This window comes from Dama dama, chromosome 25, assembly GCF_033118175.1.
Source record: "Dama dama isolate Ldn47 chromosome 25, ASM3311817v1, whole genome shotgun sequence".
NCBI lineage: Eukaryota > Metazoa > Chordata > Mammalia > Artiodactyla > Cervidae > Dama > Dama dama.
In genome coordinates, this window is record NC_083705.1 from 48,402,366 (window position 1) to 48,430,281 (window position 27,916).

General features: G+C 45.8%; 1 protein-coding gene across 1 annotated transcript in view; it reads left to right on the forward strand.

Moving 5' to 3' along the window:
* The window catches only part of MTMR12 (myotubularin related protein 12), a 65,728-nt gene that overhangs the window by 31,818 nt on the left and 5,994 nt on the right, over positions 1-27,916 (forward strand). Inside the window, exons 4-15 of the mRNA XM_061129276.1 lie at positions 89-161; positions 1,011-1,141; positions 2,879-2,972; positions 6,603-6,732; positions 13,224-13,299; positions 17,932-18,038; positions 18,686-18,810; positions 20,468-20,546; positions 22,068-22,138; positions 24,327-24,499; positions 26,650-26,817; positions 27,711-27,872. Of these exons, the coding sequence (XP_060985259.1) occupies positions 89-161; positions 1,011-1,141; positions 2,879-2,972; positions 6,603-6,732; positions 13,224-13,299; positions 17,932-18,038; positions 18,686-18,810; positions 20,468-20,546; positions 22,068-22,138; positions 24,327-24,499; positions 26,650-26,817; positions 27,711-27,872 (1,389 nt within the window). The remainder of the gene's footprint in view (positions 1-88; positions 162-1,010; positions 1,142-2,878; positions 2,973-6,602; positions 6,733-13,223; positions 13,300-17,931; positions 18,039-18,685; positions 18,811-20,467; positions 20,547-22,067; positions 22,139-24,326; positions 24,500-26,649; positions 26,818-27,710; positions 27,873-27,916) is intronic.

Here is a 27,916-nt window from a genome sequence, read left to right on the forward strand (position 1 = left end):
GCAAGTTGGGGATAGTAATTCATTGTGCCTGTAAATGTCTAACAGTGCTTAGCAAGGAATCACAGTTCTTTCCTTTTGAATTTTTTAGGAAACGCAGTTTAAGAATAAGGTCATAGGAGAAAATGACATTACCCTCCACTGTGTTGATCAGATTTATGGAGGTGAGTATCTGTGTTCCCCAGGCCTTTGAATGTACAGCTTGTAATGATGGGTTGGTTTTGTTTTTTGGCCTTCTATAGTTTACTAAAATTTCTTCACCCATTTATCTTAAGATACCACCATATCTTATCTTATGGATGATAAAACTGAGATGTGAAGTGGCTTATTTGAGGAGGAGCTTATTAGCTGGAGAAGCATGGACTTAAACGTGAACTGTTCTTTCTAATACTCCACGGTGCCCATTACAGGCTAGGTGTTGGTCATATGTCAGTGTTAGCTATGCAAGTCTTACTTTAAAGGCTAACCTATAAAAGTCTGTTGTTCCACACTCAGCTGTCTCTTCTGCTGATTACACAAAGCCTCTCTTAGCGTCACTTCTCTATTTTGGTAGTCAAGGCTTTGTGAGCAATTATTCAGTAGCCATTTATGGAGTTCCCAGCACCAGGAAGTCCAAACTCAGGGTCAGGGTCAGGGTCAGGAGGGGCCCTAGCCATAAACCCAGGAGTCAGCTGTCCCAGGTCAGGTCCCTAATGATCTCCCATCTTTTGTAATCTCAGCTTTCAGAGCTGGGGTTTCTGCAGGAGTTGATTCTGCTGACAGTGGCAGGTCCATTTTGGTCTTGTACTTCCTCAGGAGGAGTGAGGAGCCCTGGCTGTTGCAGAGTCCCGGGCCCCTGCTGGGTGGGACAGGCCCCAGCTGGGTGGGATGGGGCCGTACTAATGGTTACTGAGAATATGGCGCATTTCCTCTCACTTTTGAGAGGCCTCCTTGAAAGTTAACAGTCTACCTGTTTCTTTAGCATTAACCTGTCTTATAGCATGATTTCCCGTCTTGATTTCATTGTTTTGCAGTGTTTGATGAGAAAAAAAAGACTCTCTTTGGACAGCTGAAGAAGTACCCTGAGAAGCTCGTCATCCACTGTAAAGACCTCCGGGTATTCCACTTCTGTCTGAGGTACACAAAAGAAGAGGAAGTCAAAAGGGTAACTAGTCGCATGTGTTTTTAGGTTTTATTTCCCATCAGGTTTTCCCCACTTACTCAGTTCTTGCTTCCACTGCACGAAGGTTGAGGGGAGCCTTTCACTCTGAAAAGTTGAAATTGGTTATAACGTCATGTGCTTCGATTAGAATTGAGAGAGAACTTGGTAGACCGGGACAATATTATCATGGCACATACAATGTTTAGTCCTTCGATTCATACCGTGTTTGTCCCCAGAGCCTTCAGAGGGTGGGAGGTGGGAAACCAGCGTCAGAAGGCAGTCAGGGAAGGGAAGATGGATGGAGCAGCTAGAAGCAGTCCCCTTCTCCCACCTCGAGAGCCTTTCCAAAAGCAGCAGTAGCGACCCCCAACTCCCAAATGAAGGAGTTGACATCTGGAAGGTCATGGTTGCATGTGGAGGGAGGTGGAGGTACATGGTCATGGGCAAAATGAGTCACCAAATGAGCCTGTGCTTTTGGTCACTTACTTAATCTGGTTGCTGCAGCAAATTGACATGTGTAACCGGGTGAACTGGTTACAATGATTATTGTAAGTTCCAAGGTTTCTCTTAAGATATTGAAGGTCTCAGACTTGCTACTGTCATGGTAAATGCATCCAGGGAAGCCTTTAGCGAGAGGCCAGTTTATCTGTTGGCTTTGGCTACAGTGAGTTATTAGACATTCTTTTTAGATATCCCCTTGATCTTTCAGGTAGCACGGGAGTTTGGTTAAAATAATAAACATGACTCTGGTATCTGTTTTGAGCAGGAAAAAGTGGTATAGATACGGAAAATTCCCTGAGAAGCAAGAAACTTCCATTTGAATGATGATTTTCATCATCTGTCCAAAATATACTTTTGTTTGGAGCTTCAAACAAAAAGCATGGTAGATTGAATTCCTTATCTTCTAGAAAGAAAGAAAGTGAAGTCGCTCAGTCGTGTCCAGCTTTTTGCAACCACATAGACTGTAGCCTGCCAGGCTCCTCTGTCCATGGGATTTTCCAGGCAAGAATACTGGAGTGGGTTGCCATTCCCTTTTCCAGGGGTATCTTCCCGACCCAGGGATTGAACCTGGGTCTCCTGCATTGCAGACAGACTCCTTACCATCTGAGCCACCAAGGGAAGTCTGTCTTCTAGAAGAAGATCCTTAAGGGCACAACACATAGATTGGAGTAGCTAAGTGTCTTGGTTATTATCTGATATCAGCTTTACATCTTTAGAAAGACTTCCCTGGTGGCTCAGACGGTAAGGAGTCTGCCTGCAAGGCAGGAGAGCCGGGTTCAATCCCTGGGTCAGGAGTATCCCCTGGAGAAGGAAATGGCAACACACTCCAGTATTCTTGCCTGGAGAATTCCATGGACAGAGGAACCTGGCGAGCTACAGTCCATGGTGTTGCAAAGAGTCAGACACTGAGTGACTTCACTTTCTTTTACTTTACATCTTTGACATGTCAGATTTTTGGAGTGTCTGAATATGGCACTTAAGTTTTTTTTAGCACTTTGTCTTTGATAGATTATGTCTTAAAAATTACCCTAGAAATTCAAAGCTCTTAAAAAACCTGACAAAATAGTTAGCATTCTGTTTGTGTGGCCTTATTCCAAGAGATAACATCACAGATACAGAGTTAGCATGTTGCTCAGCGGAGCCCATGGGCATTATTGAAAACCTAGATAACTTGGGTCTTGTCTCTCAGTGTTTACTTGCCAAAAGCATGACTGTATGCATTACTTGGTTCTTTTCTAGATTGTCAGTGGCATAATTCATCATACCCAGGCCCCTAAACTGCTTAAACGATTGTTTCTGTTTTCCTACGCGACCGCAGCACGAAACAATCCAGGTAAGCTTTCATCCTCAGGTAGGCAGGACCTTCCAGTTCCTACCTGCAGCTCTTGGGAGAAAACCCATCCATGGGTTTTTTCCCCCATCTTCTCTAGCAATGGGTCACCTCTTCCATGAGTGTTTGATTCAAATTTATTTTTTTTAAAAAAGGTTTCTGTTTCTTTCCCGTGATCTTTGTTGCTTTAACTTATCTTTTAGGTTTGTTTGCTTTTTGTGAGGGATTATTTGATGGGTTCTTATGAAAGACTAAAATCAATAGATTGTCATTGGAAATGTGAGACTATAGAGAAAGAAAGTTGAGACAAGTTTAAAATCACCCTTTCTGTCCCTGGGTTCTTTTTTCCACTTTAATATACTTGATTTCATTTCATAAGACCCTAAAAACTGTCTTGCATTCTAGAAAGTTTTTAAACAGCCAGAATATGCTTTATAGCAAATATTTGGGGATGGGGAATGGAACACTTGTACAGGAGAGAGCACATCCGAAAACCAGTTTGGTTCGAAAACTTGAAATTCCAAATGTTTTCCATTTGGTTCCCTGAAAAAGAGCAATCTTTTTAGTAAGAAACTGTGGTCATCTGAGTTAGTTATTAATAATGCCCAGTGTTGTACGGTGTTTCCACAGATGTTTGTCTTCATCCTTCTCTGGATCCCTCCGTCTGTTCACTTGCTCTTCCTGTTCCTTTTTTTTTTTTTTTTAATTCCAAATTAAATTTTTTTTCTTCCAGTTTGACTGAGATATAATTGACACAGCATGTATAAGTTTAAGGTGCACAGCATAATGATTTGATTTACATATGTCATGACATGATGCCCACAGTAATTTTAGTGAACATCCATCATCATACATAGACATGATATTAAAGAAACAGAAAAATTTTTTCCTTGTGGTGAGAACCCTTAGGACTTACTCTCTTTAACAGCTTCAATACATAAACGCACAGCAGTGTTAATTGTATTCGTCATGTTGTACATTACGTCCCTATCTTCCTGTCACTCTGAACATGAAGTTGGTGTTGACCGATCCTGTGTGCCATGAGCCTTTCTTCAGGGACATGACATGTTCTACCTGCACATATCACGCTTTGTGGAATGCAGAGTTGCTTTGTCACCAACTGCTCACTTGGTAAATATTTCTCGAATGCTTGCTATGGGTCAGCACCCTGGAAATATGAACAGGACTAAATCTCTGCCCTCTAAGAACATCGAGTCTCGGAATTCCCCGGCGGTCCAGTAGTTAGGACACTGTGCTTCCACTGCAGGGGGCCTGGGTTTAATCTCTGGTTGGGGAACTAGATCCTGAACGCCATGTGGCGCAGCCAGAAAAAGAAAGAAGAGCAACCAGTCGGAGTGTTGTGTGCTCTGGTGGAAGGGACTGGCCACACTGGGGATGGAGGGCTGTCAGAGGGCAAAGGCCAGGCCTGAGCTGCTGGTGGAGATTGTAGAGTATCCGAAAGGCACTCAGGAGTGTTTGAGGCAGTGGGACTGGCCTGTGCAGAGGTGAAGATATCTGGGAGAGTGGGCTGCATTTGGGGAACGGTGGTGATCTTGCAGAAAATGTGTGAATTTCCAGGTCTGTCCCTCCTGAGTTCAAATCTTTGTCCAACTGCCTAGTAGCCTAGACCCTGGGGATGGCACTTAACTCCTGGGGCCTCTGTTTTCTCATTTAAAAAACAGTAGTGTTAATGCTTCCCATGAAGGTTTTGAAGACTGTACATTGTTAAATGCACGGCACATAGGGTGCAGTCATTGACTGAGGGTTAATTGAGAGTATAACTGCTTATTCAGGGCAGATTCTGCCCAGAGAATTACATTGACATGAAAATGTACTTAGCACTACTAGTAGTCTGAACCTAAAACTTGTGCCTTCATGTAGTAAGTTCCTGTCTGTGAACCATCTTTTCATGGTAGCAATACGTGTACATGCTGATTAGCTGGGCGCTGGCTGACAACAGCGCGTTGCAGTATGAGCTGTACAAAACACAACCTCTTTGTTGATTGCTGTACTCCGTATAAACGTTTATTGTGTCTACATGTGAAAATCGTACCGTTTTTAGGAGCTCTGCCTCTCGCTTGTATCCTGACTCTTGGTCTGGACCAGCACAGGACGATATCCCAGCTCCCCAGCAGATGTCGATCTCTGTGCCAAAACCCTTACCTTGACTGACTCTGGCAGTTTCATTACCTTATGGAGCTTTTTTGGTGCCAGAATGTCCAAGCTATGTAGCATCTTGTATTCTATCCAAATTCCAGCATCCTTCTCTTCTCCTTCCAGCCTCCTTTTTTTGATAAAGTAAAGGTTATAACTGAGAGGTGCAAGGGGACCAGTTAGTTTTTATATTGTGTAGGGGTTTGTAGAAATAGGTGCTTTGCAACCTGAACATCTTTCATTTTTCTCAGGTTTAATAATTCACAAATGTGCTTTGGCTGAAAGGTCCTAAATGTTTATGACATGGCATTTTAGGGAAGAACTTATCTGTGTTGCTAAGAAAATGACCTAGTATGCTTGAATAGGAATATTGGTATTACTTATGTCTGTGGGGAAGTTTATTTGTATCTGTTAACTTTATGGAAAATTTTATGCTGCCTGGGTTTGAATTCCATTTCTACCATTGCCTAGCTATATGACCTTGGACAAGTTAATTGACCTCTCTGTGCCACTTCTGAATGAAGGAGATAATATTGCCTACCCTATAGGGTTGTGAGGATTGACTTATTACATGTAAGGTGCTCAGAATAGTGCCTGGCATCCTAAGTGCTATATAAGCTTCATTACTGTTGCTGTTTTTTAAAAATCATTGTTTGTATTATCATCCTTTGTACTATGATGTGGTTTTATTAAAAGGAGCAGGTGGGCATTTAATTTAATACTTTGTTTTCCCCAGACGGCTTGCTTTTTAAAGATGTGCACAGGTTGGAACGAACTGATCTGTGTGACCACCCAAGGGTGTTTTGGCGCATGTCACCCGCATCAGGCAGTGCTGTGGAGAGGACCACAGGCACACCTGCTGGGCTGCCTGAGCAGCACTCCTGGCCCCTTCCTCCTTGCAGGGAGTGGCAGGGTGAGGGGCGGAAGTGCCCATCACCGAGATGTGGCCCTTGGCCTATGGGCCCCGACCCTCAACGTGGCCATCTCCTTTGTCTGTGGCCTTCAGAAGCCAGGTGTCACACTGAGGACTCCTCTTCTTGGCAAGGAGGTTTCAGACTCAGGAATCTGACATGCTGTTCAAATGAGTTTGCCATCTTATGCACACATGGGTAGGGCTAAAAATATTTTATTATTTTAGCATTTGTGCCAAGCCAGTCTTTTAGTGCTTCACGGGATCTTTTTATGTTATATAAATTATCTCATGGTCAGATGACTCTAAATGGAGCTATAAATTACTTTTGCAAGGAATGGAACGAGAACAGCTCCTTTCCCCTGGTACAAAAAGATAGAGCCTCGCTCATAATTTTGGATGAATGACAGAGAGAAGGGAACAAGGTTAGGATGAAGCAGTGAGTTCATTCTGCAGGGATAAAAATGGGCCTTGTGGAGGAAGTTGGGGCCCAAGGAGCCACTTTCACAGCATTAGAACACCAGGGCTTCACGACAAGGTTTTATGTCTCTTTCCATTTGTTTTGTTAGCTACGGACCCCAAGAAGCACGCCATAATGTTTGACGCACTTCAGGACTGGTTTCGGGAGCTGGAGCGGACCAAAGGCAACATGAAGTACAAGGCAGTGAGTGTCAATGAAGGCTATAAAGTCTGTGAAAGGTAAGCTCTTGGCACCATGCGTTTCTTTTTGACAGATTTGTTGAGATTGAATTCGCGTGCCGTACCAGTTCGTCCACGTGAAGTGTGTCGTGGTTTCCGGTACGTTCACAGGGTTGGGCAGCCGTGTATGCTCAGTGGCCCAGTCAGCCGTGTCTGACTCCATGTGACCCCGTGGACTGTAGCCCACCAGGCCCCTCTGTCCATGGAATCTTCCAGGCAAGAACACTGGAGTGGGTTGCCATGCCCTCCTCCATCAGATCTTCCCGACTCAGGGATCCAACCTGTGTTTCTTACATCTCCTGAAACCATCACCCTGGTCAATTTTAGAACATTTTCATCATCCCCAGGATATCCCCATATCCCCATCCTCCCTGCCCCAGCCCTAGACCACCGCTCATCTACTTTCTGTTTCTGTAGGTTTGCCTGTCCTCAGCAGTTCACATAAATGGAACCATGTAATATGTGGCCCTTGTGCCTGGCTTCTTTCACTTAACATAATGTTATCAAGGCTCATCCATGTCATAGCAGATACCAGAATTTCATTCTTTTATTACTGCTGAATAATATTTCATGGTATGGGTATGCCATATTTTATTTATCCGTTCATTAGTTGAGGGACATTGAATTATTTTCATTTTTTGGCTATTGTGACTATGCTGCTGTGAACATGAGTATAAGGTTTCATATGGACGTATTTTCAGTTCTTTTGGGTGTATTCCTAGGGGTGAAATTGCTGGGTCATATAGTAACTATGCATTTAACCTTAAGAGGAACTGCCAGACTATTTTCCACAGCCACTGCACCATTTTTACACTCGCGTCCACAGCAATTGAGGGCTTCACTTTCTCCACATCGATACTGTGCTTTTTTAAGAAACCCTTAAGAGTAATGACAGTGTATTGAAAGGTAATAAGTGCTTTCCTGGTGGCTCAGATGGTAGAGAATCTGTCTGCAGTGTAGGAGACCTGGGTTTGATCCCTGGGTGGGGAAGATCTTCTGGAGAAGGGAATGGCAATATTCTTGCCTGGAAAATCCCATGGACAGAGGGCTACAGTCCATGGGGTCACAGAGTCAGACACAACTGAGTGACTAATACTTTCATTTTCACTTCAAGTGCTATGAAGAGAAAAGTAGATCAGGCGAGGGGCTGGGGCATGCCGGAGGTGTTGGTGGGAGGGTGGGTCAGGCAGAGGGGACAGCATGGGCGGAGGCCCTGAGGTGGGATTGAGTCTGGTGGTGTGAGGAACAGTGAGGGACCCAGGGGCTGGAGAGGACTGAGCAGGGGGCAGAGCGGTAGGGGGTGCTATCAGAGAGGAGAGGACCAGCTGGGTGCTGACGGCTGGGGAGGTTTCCAGAATTTAGAGCGCAGAGCGGAGGAGCTTGAGCAGAGAGGCGTGATGTGGTCTGACCTACATTTTTAAAGGATGACTCTGCATCACCCTTTTTTTGGAAACTTGAATCTTATCATTTTGGAACACACTCCTCAACACCCTGCTAAGAGTTTCCAAAAATCTATTTTTCTAGAGTTTCCAAAAATCTATTTTTCTAGAGCATTTCGTTCTGAGGGGCCTTGTCAGCAGATCAGTTTTTTTTTTAAATTAATTTATTTATTTTAATTCGAGGCTAATTATGTTACAATATTGTAGTGGTTTTTGCCATACCCTGACATGAATCTGCTATGGGTGTACATGTGTCCCCATCCTGAACCCCCCTCACACCTCCCCCCCCACCCCATCCCTCAGGATCATCCCAGTGCACCAGCCCCGAGCACCCTGTCTCATGCATTGAACTAGGACTGGCGATCTGTTTCACATATGGTAATATACATGTTTCAATGCTATTCTTTCAGATCATCCCACCCTCGCCTTCTCCCACAGAGTCCAAAAGTCTGTTCTTTACATCTGTGTCTCTTTTGCTATGTCGCATATAGGGTCATCGTTGCCATCTTTCTAAATTCCGTATTTATGCGTTAATGTGCTGTACTGGTGTTTTGTTTTGACTTTGATCAGTCTTAGACATTTATACGGTTAGCCCTCTCGTTAAGGCACACACCAGGGTGATGGTGGGGCGGGGCCTGCAGGACAAGTGTGGGATCACACACACGTCCCTCATGCCTCCTTGCCCCTCCTCACAGACACAAAGCGTGCGAAGGAAAAGCTAGTTAGAAGGAGGTCAAAAACCCCTGCTCCTCGGAGGTGATTTTTGTAATGTGATGTTGACAGTGAGAGAAGGCAGCCCCACTCCCAGGGTTGTTTTTTAAAATCCTGCCGCTTCCTGATTAGAGTCACTGGTGTTGGCATAGGTGTCAACACAGCAGAAATACACCAGGTAGAGAAGGTGGGCAGAGCAGTGTGTCGGGGTTGGGGTGGGGGGTTCTAATTAGTGGTCAGCGGGGAGGATGGAGCCTGAGCAAGGTTTGGTGTTCAGAGCACTCAGTGCAAACACACTCCCCGAAACTGCCCCAACCAGGCTCCCCTCCCCAACACCCCCCTTTTCTGCCCCATTAGAATGATACAGGAGAAGCTATGCTTTGGTTCACACCTGGGCCACGCGGTAGTTGCCTGCATGGTCTCGCCCAGCCACTCTGGCCCCAGCATCCGTGCTCCATGGAGCAGGTTGAGCAGGTGGATCCAGCAGGCTTCTCACTGTCCTCTCCCCTGCGTCAGTGCTCCTCACTGTGCATGACAGGGAAGATGAAACTTCTGACAGCCCTCCAAGGCCCTTCGTGGTTGGATTCCTGCCTATCTCTCAGTTTTCCGTGCACCACCCCTCCAGCCCCCGACCCTTCCCGTGGGCCTTGCCTGTGTGGTCTCCTGTCTGGGACGCTCCTTTCACTTCGGGCTGCGCAAATGAGTTACCTCCACATTGTCAGTCAGATCTCTGCTCAGGCGTCTCTTTTAGGGAGTCTTCCCAGGACTAGGTGAGGTCTTCTGGGAGGGCTTTCCTTGCACCATATGCCTGTCTCCCTGCAACTCCTCTGGCTTGGAGTTTATTTTTATCTGTAGGAGCCTGGCGAGCTGCAATCCGTGGGGTCACAAAGAGTCGGACATGACCGAGCACCTATTGCCATTTGGTTCATGTTTGTTTCCACAGCCCAGCAGTTCTGGGGAATCAAGGACACTGTCTTTATTCATCTCTCTACCCTCATTACCATGTATAGTGCCTGACTCATAAGACCCACTCAGTAGATAGGGGCCAAAATGAATGAACTAACACAAGCCCCGGTGGTTAGAGGAGGGACCCCAGTCAGCTTGGATAAGAATCAGGAACTGAGGGTCTACTTCACCTTCTCCTGAAAAGCCTTCCTCCTCCCACCTCCCTGAGAAGGCAGAGAAGGCTCCCGGCCCTGTAGGGAGTGTGTGACCCAGGAGCCGAGAGGCTGACGCTGCCAAGGAAGACACTGCTGCCCTGGGGCTGTTGCTCTAGGGGTTCCCTCACCCTGGTACCTGAGAGGGTCATACAACTTTCCTTGAGGAAGTCAGCTTGTGTTTGGAGAGACTGTTTACTTTGTCTTCAGAACTCATCCTAATGACAAAATGAGCACTCTCCAAGGAGGAGGGTGAGTTGCTTGTAAATGCTGGCAGTCTAACGGCAGAGCCTCCGTAGAGCCACCTCGAGTTCACTGGGACAGGAGGGGATGTCACAGACCCTACCCCATGGACTGTAGCCCACCAGGCTCCTCTGTCCATGGGATTCTCCAGGCAAGAATACTGGAGTGGGTTGCCATTTCCTCCTCCAGGGAATCTTCCTGACCCAGGGATCAAACCCGCATCCCTCAAGTGTCCTGTGTTGGCAGGCAGGTTCTTTATCACTAGCGCCACCTGGGAATCCCCAGTGACTGCATATAAACATGCTAATACACTGGATTCTGACATTTTCCCCCACTGTGGTGAAAGACTTTATAAGAAAAAATTAACTGGTTCACCAGCATTGTAAAATACTCACCCTCACCATAGTAGCGGAGGGCATGTAGATTTTTAAGGCAGTGTGGCCCCACCTCATGGGCCCCTGGGGACGGAGCTAAGAACCTGCTCATAAACGAAGCCCACAGGTGATTCTTCTGAAAGATTTGGGGAAAATCGGTCTGTTTGTAAGTTGCCGTCTAGGGCCATGCTTCTCATGGTTGACTGTGTGGCCCCGTCACCTGGGAGCTGGTGAAAGCATAGCTTCTGATTCTAGATGTCCAGGTGGGGCTGGAGAATCTGCTTCCTTCTAAGCACCATCATCCCCTGTGCACCCCTGATGTGCAGGAGCTTCTAGAACAACAGCTCTCATCCTCTGTGCACCCCTGATGTGCAGGAGCTTCTAGAACAACAGCTTTCATCCCCTGCGCACCCCTGATGTGCAGAAACTTCTAGAACAACAGCTTTCATCCTCTGTGCACACCTGGAGAGCTTTTACATCTCTGCTATTTAGTAGTTCTGCGTGCATCCTGGACACTGGGACTCTTTCAGTCTTCCCATGTGACTTTAACAGGCAGCTTGAGTTTGAAAGCTGTTGATCTGTGAAGAGGTTTTTGCGTCAGTAACAGCACCTGAAGAAGCCCACCCACTCAAGCAGACCTGAAGGAAATAGCCTGAATGCTTCAAAATCTCAAAAAGTCAAATAATTCTTCTAAGCTTTAATGGTTTGATGTGTTAATATCTTAGCCTCGACCTGTGGTTCTCAATCTGATTTTGCCTCACATATTATGGAAGCTTTGTTCTTTTTAATTACCGTTAAGAGTTAGGTTTTTTTTTTTATTGAAAACTTCAAACAGTATAGAAGAGAATTTGATGAATTCCTTTTACTCATCACCCAACTTCAGCAGTTACTGACTCATGGCTAGTCTCTATGCCTCTACTCCACCCCCACCCCCGCCCTTACTATTTTGAAATAAATCCTAGAGCTCATCATATTTCATTCATAAATATTTCGGTTTTACATCTCTAAGGATTAAGGACTTTTTATAAACATAATCATAAAACCATTATCACAATTTTCAAATAAGCTACAGACTCTCATACTGTTATCTTTTTCTTGCTTGTTTACTTGAAGAAACCAGGCCATTTGTCTGATCTTTTCCCTACAGTGTGGATTTGATGATTACATCACCATGGTGATGTTTAAACTATTGCTTCATCCCCTATGAATTGATTAGATCTAATGACTTGATCCCATTCAAATTCTGATCTCTTTAACTTGGAAAATCCATCTTTCCCATGCCCTGGTACTTAAGAAACTTACTTCAAACTAGGGGTGTGCACACAAACACCATCCGATTGTTTGCCATTGTAGTTTTTATACCATAGGCACCCTCTTCCTTCTCGTCCTTCCTTCAAGCTTTTTGAGTGAAAGCTTTTATAGCTCCACAATGGTAGAACTCAGGAGGTCTTTTTAATAGAAACCTACATCTCCTAATTAGAGGAAGAGATAGTGTCCCTGTATATCTCTGACCTCTGCAGCTCTAAAAACCTAGCTCTGCTACATCCTACTACTTGACAGGTTTGTTATTTTTAGAACCTAACTTTATTTTATTCTTTAGAAACAGAAGTCATACTGCTTGGGTCCCGGTTCCAGCTCCACGAATTCTTACTAGTTGTATAACCTGGAAAGGGCCTGAGTAGAGCTCTGTTTCTTTATCTGTGAAATGGGAATGAATACTAGTACACATACCTCGTAGCGTTAGTGGTAGGATTAAATGAATAATTCACGTTAAGTAATTAGAACAGTCTGACATACGGTAAGCAGTTAAACATTGTCCGAGCACTTGATAAAAACTGTCTGGGCAGTAGTCATCATAATTATTGGTTTTCATGTTAGTCTGACTCAGGTCAACACAGGTACTTATATTGTCTCTGTATGATGAGAAAGATCCCTCCCAGTTTCAGAATTCTTATACTCAGGAATTTAGAAAATTGGTATTGATGAACCTATTTGCAGGGCAAGAATGGAGACACAGATGTATAGAGAATGGACTTGTGGACACAGTGGGGGAAGGAGAGTGGGACAAATGGAGAAAGAAGCAGCGATGTATGTATGCTACCATGTGTAAAGCAGGGAGCTAGTGAGAGGTTGTTGTGTAACACCGGGAGCCCAGCCTGGCGTTCTGTGATGACCTAGAGGGGTGGGATGGGGGGAAGGGAGGGATGCTCAAGAGGGAGGGAATATTGTAAAACAACTTTCCTCCCATTAAAAAAAAATTTTTTTTAAAGAATTCATATACTGTTAGATATCAGATGTCCAATTCCCTTCATTTTATACATGAGGCAACAGACCCAGAGAGGTGCGGTAACTTACCTAGGGTTACACAGAATCAGAGGCAGAGCTGGGATGTGAACTCAGATTCCTGACTGATTTGGACAGAGACAGTTTATCTGCGCTGGTTCTTAACAGGGAGATACAGTCCATGTAAAGACTGTCTGCACAACTTCCTGTGTTCATCGATGGCGAGCATTCATATTTAATGAATTAACTCCGGTACTAAAACCGATGACATCTCTTTCCTCTAGGTTGCCGGCATACTTTGTCGTCCCTGCCCCTCTTCTTGAAGAGGACATAGCGTTCTTCCAGGGTCGTGGCATACCAGTAAGTGCACCTGGAAACCCTGAAAGCTCGGGTTCTCATTGGTCCGTTCTGGCAGATTATCCTACTTAAAGCCCTTGGCTTTGGTATTAAACAGTTTGTCCTCAGCCTGAGAGCAATCTAAAAATACCTTCAGAATTCCCCCAGAGGAGCCCCTTCGACAGGAAGCTCCCCGGGGACAGAGTTCTGAAGTTTTCCCAGAGGCCCTGGGGCTCTTAGCAGAGACATCTTTAAAGAGCTTTAGGAGGATTTCAGGCCCAGCTGGTGTGGAAAGCCAGCCTAATTTAACATCTAAATTGTTTCGAGGCTGAACCGTCCCCTCCAAGGGTTGTAGGGTTTCAGATCCTTTTCTGTCTCTCTGTTAATCTTGAATGGGCATGGCTGAGTTCCCGCCCAGAGACAGCGTGGAGACTTACTTAGTTTTCACAGAACAGACTGGGATGGGAGCCATATTTCACGTGTCGCTGATCAAAGAAAGCAAGACTCTGGCAGTTATTTCAGTTTCTAATTGGTGGTTGGGAGTTGCCAAGCCTGCAGGGAATTGAGTACAGAATGAGAATCACAGATAAATGCTGGGCCGAGCACATGGCTGGTGCCCCACAGAGGTCACTCTTGTAATGGGAGGTGAGGTATGTCAGCAGCGGTCCCAGTCCCAGCAGTGCGTGCAGGCTGGGCAGGCAACGAGTGTGGTCCTTGCGATGAGCCGGAGACCCTCTGCCTGCATGAAGGGCTGCCCGCTCTTCTGTGCCGGCCTGTTTGTGCCATGTGGGAGCATGGGCCTGATCTTACCAGGTGCCCAGACTTCTCAGGAGAAATCAGAGATATGGGTTTTTATGTGAGTGTTCCCTATTTCTAAATGTATGCAGCTGTTTTCAAACTCTCTGGTTTCAGAACTCTTTACACTCTTGAAAAATCATTGAGGATGTCGAAGACTTTTTGTTTATGTGGTTGTATCTGTTGATATTTGCCATATTAGAAACTAAAACTGGAAAATTGTTTAATGTTTATTTTAGTAATAAACTCATTAGATGTTAACATAAGTATTTCTATAATAAATAGCTATATTGTCCAAAACAAAAAGTAGGATAGTACTGTTGTACGTTTTTGAAAATAGACAACTGCCTTCTTTTATCCCCTTTCCTTCATTCAGTCTGTTGCGGTGTGTTGGGTGTGGCTGAAGTGTATGAAGACAATCCAGCCTTACACAGATATGCATTTGGGAAAGGAAGGAGTATTTAATAGCCTTGTCAGATAATATGATGGTACACAAAAAATTGATAAATGGTGGTTTTGTAAAGGTTAATTGCAATAAAGAATCTGAAAACATAATCAATGAACTTTTCATTCACTGCATTAAAATCCATTGGTCTGTCTTGTACTCTGAATGGATCTTAAAACATGCATGATTTAAAAAGCATAATACATTGGTCATTAAGAAAATATTAACTCACTAGGTTATGTTCAAATATTGACATGCTTTCTTAAATACAAATCACATTTGTTACTATCATCCCTATCTCATCAGAAAAGTCTTTGAATATTGGGAATTCATTCAACTAAAAAGGCAGAGACTAGTCTTCCAAAATTCTAATTTTTGCTGGAAAATTCAGCTTTTATCATTGGCAACAAATTGTCAGTTGTTTTCTTTGTTGTTGTTCAGTCACTCAGTCATGTCTGACTCTTTGTGAGTCAGCATTCTTCAATGCTCAACCTTCTTTGTGGTCCAACTCTCACATCCATACATGACTACTGGGAAAACCATAGCTTTGACTATCCAGACCTTTGTCAGCAAAGTGATATCTCTGTTTTTTAATACACTGTCTAGATTTGTCATAGCTTTTCTTCCAAGGAACAAGGAGCAGATATTTTCCTTAAAGTTGTTGGGTTTTGTTTTGTTTTTTTCTTCAAAATGAATGTCTGCCAGATACCAAAGTCAGAACACCCCTAGTTTGTCTGTCATTCACTCTTGCAGTTCCATGAAGATAGCACGTAGCTCAGCTCTCAGGTCAGTCTCACAGGTGCTTTTCCCTGAGACAGACACTTCCGTGGTTGGTTTCCACTCCATCACACAGAGTATAAAAGATATTAGTATTAAATATATTGTACACCATGGGGAATATAGCCAAAATTTTATAGTAAGTATAAATGGCGTATAACCTTTAAAAATTGTCCCTCTGTATTGTACATCTGTAACTTAATTTGGTACATCAGGTATACTTCAATTAAAAAGACCAAAAACAAAGGAGACTTAGCAAATAATGGGGGGATTTATCCCCTTTTTAAAATAAACAGGATCATCAAACTGATTCTTGTCTGTTGTCAAGTCCTTCATACGAAGAACCTGTGGCCCTTTCCCAGACAGAAATTGTACAGATAGTAATAGGGGAACTCATGTGTCTTCTGCTGAATTCCTATGAGAAGTCTCTCTCTGACCAAGAATGTTGCTTGCTTTCTATTTACTGTTTCAAATAGAGAAGGCCCTTTTGTGCCTGAGCTGAGAGGAGATGGTTACAGTTGAGCCCCAGTGGGGAAAATGAGCTATGGTTGGCTACTACCAAGAGCAGATTCTTTCTGCCCCAGGAGAGGAGATAAAGAGGATGAGAACACGTGACTTCCTAGAACCTGTCACCAGTCATGGCTTAGAGGGTCCCCCTTTCTCAGAGTGAGCCACACCCCGCAGCGGGCAGGAGTGCCTGGGCTGAGGGCAGAGTGTGACTCTGGAGAGGGGAGTAAGAGGGCAGCAAAGGGCCTTTGGTTTGTCTGTGTTGGAACACTTCTGCCTCGCCGGGAATCTCAGGCTCTGCGCTCGCTTTGGCAGCTCATGAGGCAGCTGTGTGTCCCTCAGCGGCTCTGCCTCCGTAGCTGGCAGTCGGCTCCCGTGTCCGCAGTCCTGCCTTCCCCTCACCTTGGCGCCTCCTCAGTCTCTCCACACAGATGTCCTGTGGGCACTAGACACCCAACACACCCAGTACTAATTTACCATCTTCCTCTGAAACCCCAAACCAGTTCCCCTTTCTGAGTGTAGTGCAGAGTATTGCCTGGATTGTCTGCTCATCTCCAGCCCAGGCTGCCGCTGGCATTCCTGTGTATGGTTATTATTTACGTTGCAGGTGACTCACAAGAGGATGCCCTCTCTGGACAGCTGAAATCCTCTCTGTTGACCTTTGACTTCTGGCCTAAAGGCTTGGTCAGCAGAGCAGGCTGGGCTTTCAGTTCAGTTCAGTTCAGTCACTCAGTCGTGTCCGATTCTTTGCGACCCCATGAATCGAAGCACACCAGGCCTCCCTGTCCAAACCCTTAACCAGACCTTTACACAGGCTCAAAATCCACAGCTGCTCCAACCAGCCTACCTTCTCCTCCGTTTCAGGTTCTACTGGCAGATGACATTACTTTGCCCCCAAATCACTTCTAATCTCCTTCTGGTCCTGTGCAACAGAACAAACAAATGAAACTCCCCCTGTCTCTAGAAAAATGCTTAAAACACTTGACTCTCTCACTTACAGGCAGTCACATGATTTCTTCCTCTGTTGCCCGCCCTTTGTTGTTCATTGAAATTCCCTTCTCCTGTGGTTTACCACATTCTGCTTCCTATTAGATTTGCAAATTTATTTCCCTTTTTGGAGTATAAAGCCCTCTGAAGGTAGACAACGTATCTTAGCCTTCTTTCCAGCTTCTCACAACCAAATTCAGTGTCTTGCATGTGCAAGTCTCTTATCAGTGTATGTTGAATAACCAGCTGTCCATTCTTTTTTTTTTATGTGATCCACATAAGTGGAGAAAACAGATTTATTCCCAATTAGATATGGGTGAGTCTTAGAATAAGTTCTATTCACCTAGGGTGGGTCTCTTTTTTTTTTTTTTTGCTGAAATATTTCTTTTTTTTTTTTTATCATCTTATTTTTTTTTTTTATTAGTTGGAGGCTAATTACTTCACAACATTTCAGTGGGTTTTGTCATACATTGATATGAATCAGCCATAGATTTACACGTATTCCCCATCCCGATCCCCCTTCCCACCTCCCTCTCTGTCCATTCTTTCTAGTTTGAACTTTCTGTAATGATGGGAGCTGCCCCCTTTGACCATCTCAGTAGAGGAGGGCCTTCAGAGTCATTGCTATACTGTGTGCAACTTGGGGAAGTTTCTCAGCCTCTCCATCCCTATTTCTTGTTGTTAGTAGGGCTAGTACTCATACCCGTCTGAGTGTGGTTGTAAGAATCAAATGACTTCACTCATGTAAAATCCTGAAATAATGAGCTTTACCCCAGCGATAGCCTTTAAGGTTATAGTAATAATAGCACTTATTATAATAATAACAGTAACAGTAATGATGATGATGATTTTATCATCATCCTCCAGGTTACCAGCACTAAAGCCAAGTCATAAGGTATAGTTAGACCATCAGTGAGTCTGAATGTTACTACTTAGACCTGAGGTGGTGGTGGTGGTGTTAAGACTAAAGCAGTCTTTTTTGTTGTGAGTATAACACATTGATTCCTTGGCATCACAGCGTTGCCTGTATTCAGGTCTTTCGTATTGAAGGTGTAATTTCCCTGTATGAATTTCATGGCCCAGCTTACCTGCCCTCTGTAAAGTGGATTACATCATGTCTGGAAAACCTTCCTTCTCTTCTGCAGATATGGTGTTGGTCCTGCCACAACGGATGTGCCCTCTTGAAAATGTCGGCCCTGCCCAAAGAACAGGATGACGGCATGTTGCAGATCCAGAAGAACTTCGTGGATAGGTCAGCACTGTTGCATATCTTGTTATCGTTTAGTTGGCTCGGTTGTTTTCCGGGAAGCTGGGAACAGTTCTTGGGAGTAAGTCCATTTCAGTTTCCCTACTGATAAAGCCCTCGAGTGCTGGGAATACAGCTCAGCGAGGTCGTTTTTAAATGGAAAAAGAGTCAGGATGACATGGTCCTGAAGTGCATCAACTGCATTGTATTGAGAGACACATGGCGGAAGCATTTAGGGGGAAGCAGCCTGATGGCTTTAGTATTGACAGTTGTCAAATTTGGGCCAAGGTATAGATGTCACTGTGCTATTCTTTTCTGGCATGTTTGAAATTTTTCAAAATAAAAAAGTTAAACGTTTTTATTCACCCCTAAACTGGATGAGTTTAAAAACAAGAAAAGGAGTGGACTTAGGAGTTAAATTGCCTTGGTTCACATCCTGGCTCTTTCGCTTATAAACTTGGTGGTTCTGCTCCTTGTCCCTGAGTTCCTGGCTCCAGTTGACCAGGAGTGGCCGCTGGGCAGCAGTTACCTCACTGGGGAGGAGTTGGTGGGAGCTCTGCACACAGATCCTGGTGCCTAGGAAGTGCTCAGGAGAAACAAACTTTCTGACTCAGGCCTGCTCTTTTAATCTCTCATTCCTTTCTGATACGTAGGATTTACAAGACTGTCCACAGGCCCCCCTATGAGACTGCTAAAACTGAAGACCTCTCAAGCAACTTCCTGTCCCTGCAGGAAATCCAGATGGCTTACTCTAAGTTCAAACAGCTGTTTCTGATAGGTGAGAAGAACACTGAGCCAAAACTCGCTGTCACCTGGAAAAAGACCTGCTGCATGGCTCGGGTGAAAGGCGATGCCTTGTCCCTGGGTTCCTCATGGTCGGACACAGCTGTGGGGGTGGGGGTCACAGAACAGAGGGGCCGGTTACCATGGGGCGGGCGGCCCTGGCCACACTTCCTCCCACCGTTTTCCCCTGGGCTCTTGTCCCGTTGCCCCTTCTCAGAGCAATGAACACAGAGCCACCCTTCTCCTCTCTTCCTTCCCTAGCAGTGAGCATTGGGCTTCTCCCTTTAGAAGTTGCAGAACTATGCAGTACCTGTATTCCCCAGTCGGTCACCTGTTGATTCTTTTCACTGCTTTTTTCTGGTGGCACCACGTGGCTTATGGGATCTAGTTCCCCAACCAGGGATTGAACCCAGGCCTGCAGCAGTGAAAGCGCTGAGTCCTAACCACTGTACTGCCAGGGAATTCCCTATTACCTTCACTCTTTTTTAAAAAAAGATATTTTATTCATAAATTTATGTGTCAAGCTGCACTGGATCTTAGTTGCAGCACACAGGATCTCCGATGTTCTTTGTAGCATGTGAAATCTTTTAGTTGTGCCATGCAGACTCTTAACTGAGGCGTGCAGACTCTGTAGTTGCAACATGTGGGATCTAGTTCCCTGACCAGGGATCGAACCCAGGCCCCCTTCATTGGGAAGGGTGAGTCTTAGCCACTGGACCACCAGGGAAGTTCCCTCCCTTCACTCTTTTTTTCAAATGTATTTATTTTTAATTGAAGGATAATAGCTTTACAATATTGTGTTAGTTTCTGCCATACATCAACATGTATCAGCCATTGACACACATATGTCCCCCTCTCTCTTTACTCTTGAATGCGTGTTTACCCTCTGAGATTTGTCACGCTTATTGGCAGTTTCCCAGCTTTTCCTTTTTGGCCTAGTGGTCTGACTTGGGATTACTCAGTCATTCAGCCAAGGTGTGTTGCATTTGCATTATACACACCAGCTATGCCAGGCATTGGAGACAAAGATGACTGTGACACCAAGGGAAACCAGTGTGCACCTCTAACTGGAACACACAGAAAGGAGAAGTAAGAAATTGCGTTGGTTGATCCAGGACTGTGATTCTCCACTTCTTTGGTTTCCATCCAGTATTGGCAGGGGTATCTGCCTTCTCACTGATTTGAGTTTGCAGCTTTCACATGCCATAGACTTTTGCAGCGCTTCTGTCTCCAGTTGGGTTGGGAGGTTGTGTCCAGTGTGCAGGATAACGTGTGTGTGTTTAAGACTCCAGTGGAAGCTAGCTCTCCCTTCAAGTTTCCACGGCATCAGGACATGGCCTGTTGCATCTTCCGCTTCTAAGAGCAGCAGGCTGAATGTTGACTGTGTCTGCCTAAAGCGTGTTTCTCTCCTTGTCGAGTTACAGAGTGACTGTGGCTTGGTAGACAGATTGTAGGGCACTTTTTTACTTGTGCAAAAAAAGTCTGGTTTTGACTACCACACTCTTCCAGAGGTTTACAGTTCAAAAGCCACTTCAGCTGAAGGCTTGAAACGCGCTTGACTTAAACGGCCATGCCAGTGAATAGCACAGGTTCTACAGCGGCATGTCAGCAAGCAGTGCCCGACTTCTTCACTCTGTTTCCTTTCTTTTCAGATAACAGTACTGAATTTTGGGACACAGACATCAAATGGTTTTCCCTGCTGGAAAGTAGCAGCTGGCTGGACATAATCAGGTATTTCAAGGCGTTGTTTTGCTCATAAATTTCACAGTTCCGTAAACCAAAGTAGTAAAGCAAACTGACAAATAATTTAACTGTTTTCTCTTTCACAGTTAAATATTCTTAGGTCACATGTTCTGTTCAGGGCTCAGCTGGATTTTACATTCGTTATTTATTATTTCTGTGCATGTCTGATCAGAATTTACGAATATGCTACCTGCCCACACAGATCTGCTCCTGAGACTACGGACCAGGGATGGGAAGGCTGCATAAAAGGGGGTATGGGACCCCAGCATTCTAACTGAGCTGCAGTGCTCACCTCCAGGGAGGAGGCTAGGGGTTGGGAAGGTGGGGGGATGCTGAGTTTTTCAGTTTTGTTTTTATTTTGGGGGGGAGGGGCGGTTGGTGACAATCAGGGATTTAACCTGCACTGTTGCAATAAAAGTACAGAGTCCTAACCACTAGACGGCGAGGGAATTCCCAGATGCTGAGTTTTTATTGAATACTTTTTTAGAAGAATTCTCTATCTTTTATGTCTCTTACATATTTAGGTTTTTTTTAGTATAATGAATGCCAATTAGTCTTTTTCATTTTGGGGATTAAGTAGAGATTCTGAGAGAACAAAACTTTATTCCCTGTCCTACTTCCTATTTTGAATAGCTTCTCTCTGTTGCCCTTAAACAGAGGCGAGGGCAGAGGGAGGCACAGAACAGGCACAGCACTGGGGTGAGAGCCAGTGAGAGAATGGCTCCAGCCCCGGGGCACCGCTGAGGACAGGGCAGGCCCCTCTCTCCCCTCGCTCTGCATTCTTCCTCAGACCCGCCTGGTTTGTGCAAAGGAGCCGCAGGCCTCCAAACCCTTCTTAGCAAATAGGTTTTGACGAGCCTGCTGCATGTCCCATAATTTGAATATATAATTGCAAGTATTGTGATAGATGCTGTAAAATAAGAGGCCCTTTCTTTCTGTGGGGCTTGTAGAGAAGGTGCACGTCCATAACCAGGTAAAGAGCCTGGGGGAGGCACCCCCGAGGCAGGGTTATCAGTCCAGAAGGTGGAGCTGCTGATGGTGGCAGCAGTTTCAAAGGGAATAGTGTGTCTAGAGAGACAAAGGGATTTTGGGGCACAGTGGGCCTTTCCAGATAGGCGGATACATTTAGCCAATGATCTTGAGTTAAACAAAATCAGCCTGTAGCACAGCCTCCAGATATAGACATTTTAGGGTCTTACTAGGACTCACTGCCACACTCAGGTATAAATCTGCAGTAAGAACAGTTTAGGAAACACCTAAGAGCATTTTTTTTACGTCCGACTTTGGAATTCCCTTCTGAAAATTATAAGTTTCTAATAAGCAGATGAATGTCTTGCAGTACCTGAATAGTATAAACAATAATTTGTTTCTTTTCTGGAGAATTTTAGTATGAGACAGTAAATGAGATGGAAAACTGAAGATCAAGTTAGACCACCTCTAAATTTCTTGTTGTTCACGATACCAAGCTCAGGATCTAATATCTGTTTTACTTGTCTCTCTCCTATATAGGCGCTGCCTGAAAAAAGCAGTAGAGATTATAGAATGTCTAGAAGCCCAAAACATGAACGTTCTTCTTTTAGGTAATACATTTAAAGCACAAAGGGTGGTTTCCTTTTTCTTCTACTTGGGGTTCTGTTTCTGTATATAGAGATTTATGTAAGTGGAATTGTCTTGTAAAAGGAGTGAGCTAGTGTAGAAATCCTTCCCATACCTTTTACCCTGACCTTGGAATCCTTGCCTTGGATTTCATTGTTATAGTTTAAAAATAAATTCCTTCACTTGGAACTTGGCAGACGTATTCGCAGCCCAAGAAGGAATTGTTTGGTATCTTTACCAAAGCTCACATTTCCTGATATTTTGGGGTTTTGTTTTATACTAACTCAGTTGAAGTTTGGATGTCCTTTTTTGTATGAAGAGACCCATGGATGGTCTAATTCTTATTTCTACATCTTTGTGTCTGACAGCTTTGTGCAGTTGTTGTAGAAACTGTGTGGTCCACGATTTCCTTTTCCTCAGTGGACTGAAGTTGCTGTACATGTGGACCGGACATACACACCCAGAATGTATAAGCCTCGTGCAACAAAGATTGTTGCTGGGATTGGTTAGATCTGAGCTAAATTGTTATCTGCTATTTTGAATATTTAAAGTTTCTTGTGGCCCCATGCTTTAAGCAGAGTGTCTCGTGCTTCCACACCCTCAAGCTTTTATCAGAGAGTGTCAGACTCCTGGAACTTAGCTTCTGTGAGCAGACCGGAAATGTGTCAGCCTGTGGCTTCTGTACCCTCTGACTTAAATTTTAGCATGTGGACTGAGCACTCCTACATATGGAGCTCTATGCTGCTGCCTTCTAGAAGTTTACACCCTATTGAGTTTGAGAGAGAGCCGGCATAAGGGTGTTATTGAAAAAGATCTGGTTAACAGCGGCCAAACAGAGTACCGAGTAACTGGTGAAAAGGAGGGATAAAGACTGGGGGCGCTGAGAAGTGCAAGTACCCAGGTCAGACTGCACAACCCCAGGGGTGTGCAGAGTGAAGTGAGAATGGTCAGCGGATGAGGCTGAGCTGTGCGTCACTCCCTGACGGACAGCGGAGCTGTGTCTTCTCTGAAATCTTACTCTCTAGCCACTCTTCCTGGGACTTGTAGGTGTACTGATAACATACTTCATACGCAAGAAGGAAGATTCTCTTGAAAACCGAAACTTGTTTCTAAAGAAAGACGAATATAAAAATCTGTTTCTAAAAAAAAAAAAAAATCTGTTTCTTCTGAACCCTTGTGTTCCCATAGTTTAGTCTTATTTTCCTGGAGGAGATATAGGAGCACAGTAAGCCTGGTCCTGGAGTGCTTCCTGGTCTCGGGGTCACAGGAGAGGTTAACAGTGCAAACACCTCCCTACTTAGGATTCATTCTGAAGTTTGTCTAACCCTGTGACTACCAGACCATCGTCCTCGTGGATGTTTTAAAATAGCAACTTGAGTGGCACTTCTTTTCATAAAGTAGAAACTATGAGGATGTAGACCTTGACTTTCAGGACTGTAAAACTCTTCAGACAAATGCCCAGATATAGACATATGTTGCTATTTGCTGTGAGTGATGGATGGTGAACAAGGACATGAGCAGAGTTTTCATCATGTGAGTTTTGTACCATCGCCCGAGGGGTGGACACGTGGCTTATCCTTAACCAGGGAGAGTTTCACCTCTAGGCTAGGCAGGCCCCTCCATGCTGTCAGACAAAAGTGGACGGAGCCATGGAGCTGACAATCAGAGAGCATTTTGGTGCAATTCAGGAATGTTACGCTTTCTCCGAAGCAGAGATAGTGGAGGAAAGGTGGCTGAGAGGCAGCTGAACCATGAAACAGTGAGTTCAGGGATGGTGATCCTGACGCCCCAGCTGAAAGGGTTTTAAACTTGGTCTGTGGAGCCCAGCAAGCCACCATACCTGTGCCCTCATTGTGTGGTGCATCTGACCCGCCCGCGTGCTGACACTGGGTTTGCTGCGTTGGGTCTATTCACCAGTAAGAAGTCCATCATTAGTGCCAGTGTGCGCTGGAGCCGGTGCCAGCCAGGCCAGAAGCGTTAGTGTCTCAAGCTGAACACGTTACCTCCTGCCACCAATGGCCCAGCCTTTTTGGGAATTAGAACTTGACTGTCGGGATAGACGTGGGTGTGGGGCCCTGCTTTCACCTGCACCCTCTGTGGCTCTTTTAACACTTGGTCCCCTCTTTCCTCTCTGCGCTGTTGCCCGGCAACCCCCTGCCCCACACACCACAGAGGACAACGCCTCCGACCTCTGCTGCCTCATTTCTTCTCTGGTGCAAGTGATGATGGACCCCCACTGTCGAACCATTTTCGGTTTCCAGAGCCTTGTCCAAAAGGAGTGGATCATGGGTGGGCACTGCTTCCTGGACCGCTGCAACCACCTCCGTCAGAGCGACAAGGAGGAGGTGAGTGTCCTCGGCGCGGACCTGGGCAACCTCGGGGACGCGGAGCCCTGTCTCTGCTTTAATACCTGCGCGGCGCACACCTTAGGAGCTTGTCAGGAAGGTGAGGGCAGGTCACTGGCCAGTGACTCTGCATGATCTAAACACTGGAAACCCTTCCCAGGGAAAAGGGATATTCATTAGCAAGTGTGTTCGGAGCCTTCTCTTCTAAATTGTGTGTCCCAAGGGTGTATTATAGTTCATGGTGGAAGTGATGTTGACTTGTAAAACTTAAATAAAAATGAACTTGGTGGAACTCCCACATTTTCTGCGAAGTTAGTCTTGGCAAAAAAATAAATAGGGTACAAGTTTCCCTGTACAGACAAAATAACGCATAGTAACAAGAAAATACATAATGATACATACAAAATACATAATAACAAGAAAATACATAATAACACAAAGTAAATTTCCCTTGCAATAAACCCTTTCAAAATAAAGCCCAGGGTTATGTGAGTGCCATCCATTACCCGGGCCTTCGCCATGATAGCTGCAGGCCTGGGCTTCTGAATTTAAGCACTGGAGAGATATCGAGACAGTTTTAGTGAAAACGAGCCCCCCCCCCCCCCCCCCCCGCCTGCAACTGGGATGTACTTGTCTCAGTTATAACTGTACCAACTGCTTTGACTGCATTGTTAACGACCATGGAAGAAAAAATGAAAACGTGAACTGTAATTAAATCACCTGCAGAGCTAACACATGCTAGCAGGGCGACTGGTGGTTTTTCTTCCCCCAGATAATAGGCCTGTCTGTCTGCGGTGCCGGACAGCTTGACACAGCGCCTCTGGAAACAGACCTGAGGCTTCTGCCCATAAGGGCTTGGTGTGTCCTGGCCAGGCCGCTCTTGCTGGGTCTGCACGTTTCTCTGAGGCCTGGTCTATACTCCTCCGTGTCCCATCAGGATGATGGTGAATACGCATCACCATTGTTCAGTCTTAGAAGGGACTTGCCTTTCTGAGAAACTAATTTGAAAGGTTGCTGGCACTCAAGTAGCAGAGAGTTGGTACTGTGTCGGGAAGAGGGTGTTTTTGCACATCTTGTGTAGTCTGTGTATCTTGAGAGCAGGGAGATGGACGGGCACCATGTCTAAAGGGGAAGGAACCCCAGAGCAGATCCGCCTGCTCGCCCAGGGCTGGGAGGAGTCACCTGTACTTTCTGAGCCCATTTCCCTGACTGTGCTGTGAGATTCAGATATTTTCCACTCTTGTCTAATGCCACTGAACGTAACATGACGTGTGAGATAAAGCTGCCACGTAGACCATTCTTCACATCGCAACATCAACACCCTGGAGTTTTGACGGAAAACTGGGCGGTCCAGTTTGCGATGTAATTGACGCAGCCCGGGACTGAGTCAAGAGCTGGACTGCCAGCTCCCGCCTCTCAGGACCTGCGTGTGAGACCTCAGCCGGGCCCAGGAGTGGAGAGGCCGAGACGTAGTCTGCCTTGTCCACCTTACAGGGTCACTGGTGACTGGAGGAGGAGCACTGGGGAACGACAAGGTGCCCTCAGAAGCTCCACTAAGAAAGAGCTTGCCTCTGAAGCTAATAAAAGAGGCCACCGATGGAAAAAAAAATCATTTGTGAAAAATGTTAGAAACTCATTTTTGCCGCTTCTGCTTTCTTTCCCATCCTCTTTCTCTTCTGAGCCCTCATTGTCAGGGCGCTGTGCATAGTCACTCAGTCTTTGTGACCCCATGGACTATAGCCCACCAGGCTCCTCTGTCCATGGGGATTCTCCAGGCCAGAATACTGGAGTGGGTAGCCTTTCCCTTCTCCAGGGGATCTTCCCGACCCAGAGATCAAACCCAGGTCTCCCACATTGCAGGCGGATTCTTTAGGAGATTTTCCTTCTTCATCTTGGGAATGTCTTTCACTTAGAGAGCTACTGCTGAGTCCTGAGCTTAATCCAAGGGGTGTGTGGGTTTTCAGGCAAGCATGTTTATCTCTGTGGTTGGGATGCAGTTGGGAATGGCAGTCACCTGGAGTGTGCTTCCCAGAGCATGCAGCGCCCAGGAGAGGCTACTCCACGGCTGTCGAGGTGGCTGCCCTGTACCCGGGACCGCTGGCTCCGGACCGCTGGCACCCCTCCATCACGTGTGTCTTGTCTTCACGTAGGCGCCCGTGTTCCTGCTCTTCTTGGACTGCGTGTGGCAGCTGGTGCACCAGCACCCCCCGGCGTTCGAGTTCACGGAGACGTACCTGACCGTTTTGTCAGACAGCCTGTACATACCTATTTTTAGCACTTTCTTCTTCAATTCGCCTCATCAAAAAGATACGAACATGGTAAGAGTCGCTCTTAGGAACCTGTGTATTGAAGAAGCCATGTCTAACAAGTAGGATGTAAGAGGAATGATGATGAAAATGATATTTTCTTTATAACAGTGATTACGCAGAGGGCCCTGTTCTGAGCGCTTTCTGGGTATTGATATGTAATCAAGTCCGAATTACTGTTATCTCTGAGAGTGAGTCACTGAGACAGTGAAGCAGTCGCCCTGGGTCACAGGGTAAATATTGGGGCTGGGAGCCGGTGTGAGAGCTGGGGATTAAGCACATTAAAAGTAGTCTTTGTGAACAGCTCAGATGCCTTCTCTTCCACTTGACGGATGCCTGGAGTGACTCAGAAGAGAGTGGAGGCTGACCAGGAGAGCTCGGCTTTCACTCTCCGCCTTAAAGATCTTTATAGTCTCCCTTGAGGCCCTCCTCCCGAGGCTTCAACCCTGCACCATCAGGGCTCCGACTAGCCATTTGGGGACCTGGGGTTTGCTGGAGCTGCCCTCCAGGTGGACCTTACCACATCTCACGGGGAGTGGGAAACAGCGCCCGGGCCTCCAGTCACATAGCCATGCTGCTCACCAGCCTCATGGCCTCAGGTGGTTCACTTCCGTTTTCCCAGCCTCCATTTCCCCAAAGGTAAATTGGAAAACTAGGAGCGACCTCATGAGGGTGTGGTGAGCGTGTGCAGCACAGTGGCCGGCGCAAGTTCTGGGAGTAACGTGTCCTGCCTCCTCCCCACCTAAAGCCATTGGTGAGCGACCACCGACGGCCGCAGCCTTCACGTGCGATGCCGCGGAGGTCTCAGCGCAGGCCGGCTGCGCCGTCCTGGAGCCTGTCTCTCGGCACTGTCTGCTTTCCTCAGCCCTCCCTGCAAACACTGTGACCTGTGCTTGTTTTGGCAGGGCAGGGAGAGCCAGGACTCACAAAGCAAGCCTTTGAATCTGCTCACCGTGTGGGACTGGTCCGTGCAGTTTGAACCCAAAGCCCAGACGTTGCTCACAAACCCTCTTTACGTGGAGAGGCCAAAACTGGAGAAAGCCCAGCGGAAAGGAACACATTTCAAAGTAAGATTTGTGCGTGTGTAACCCCCTCGTCTGTGCAGAGATCT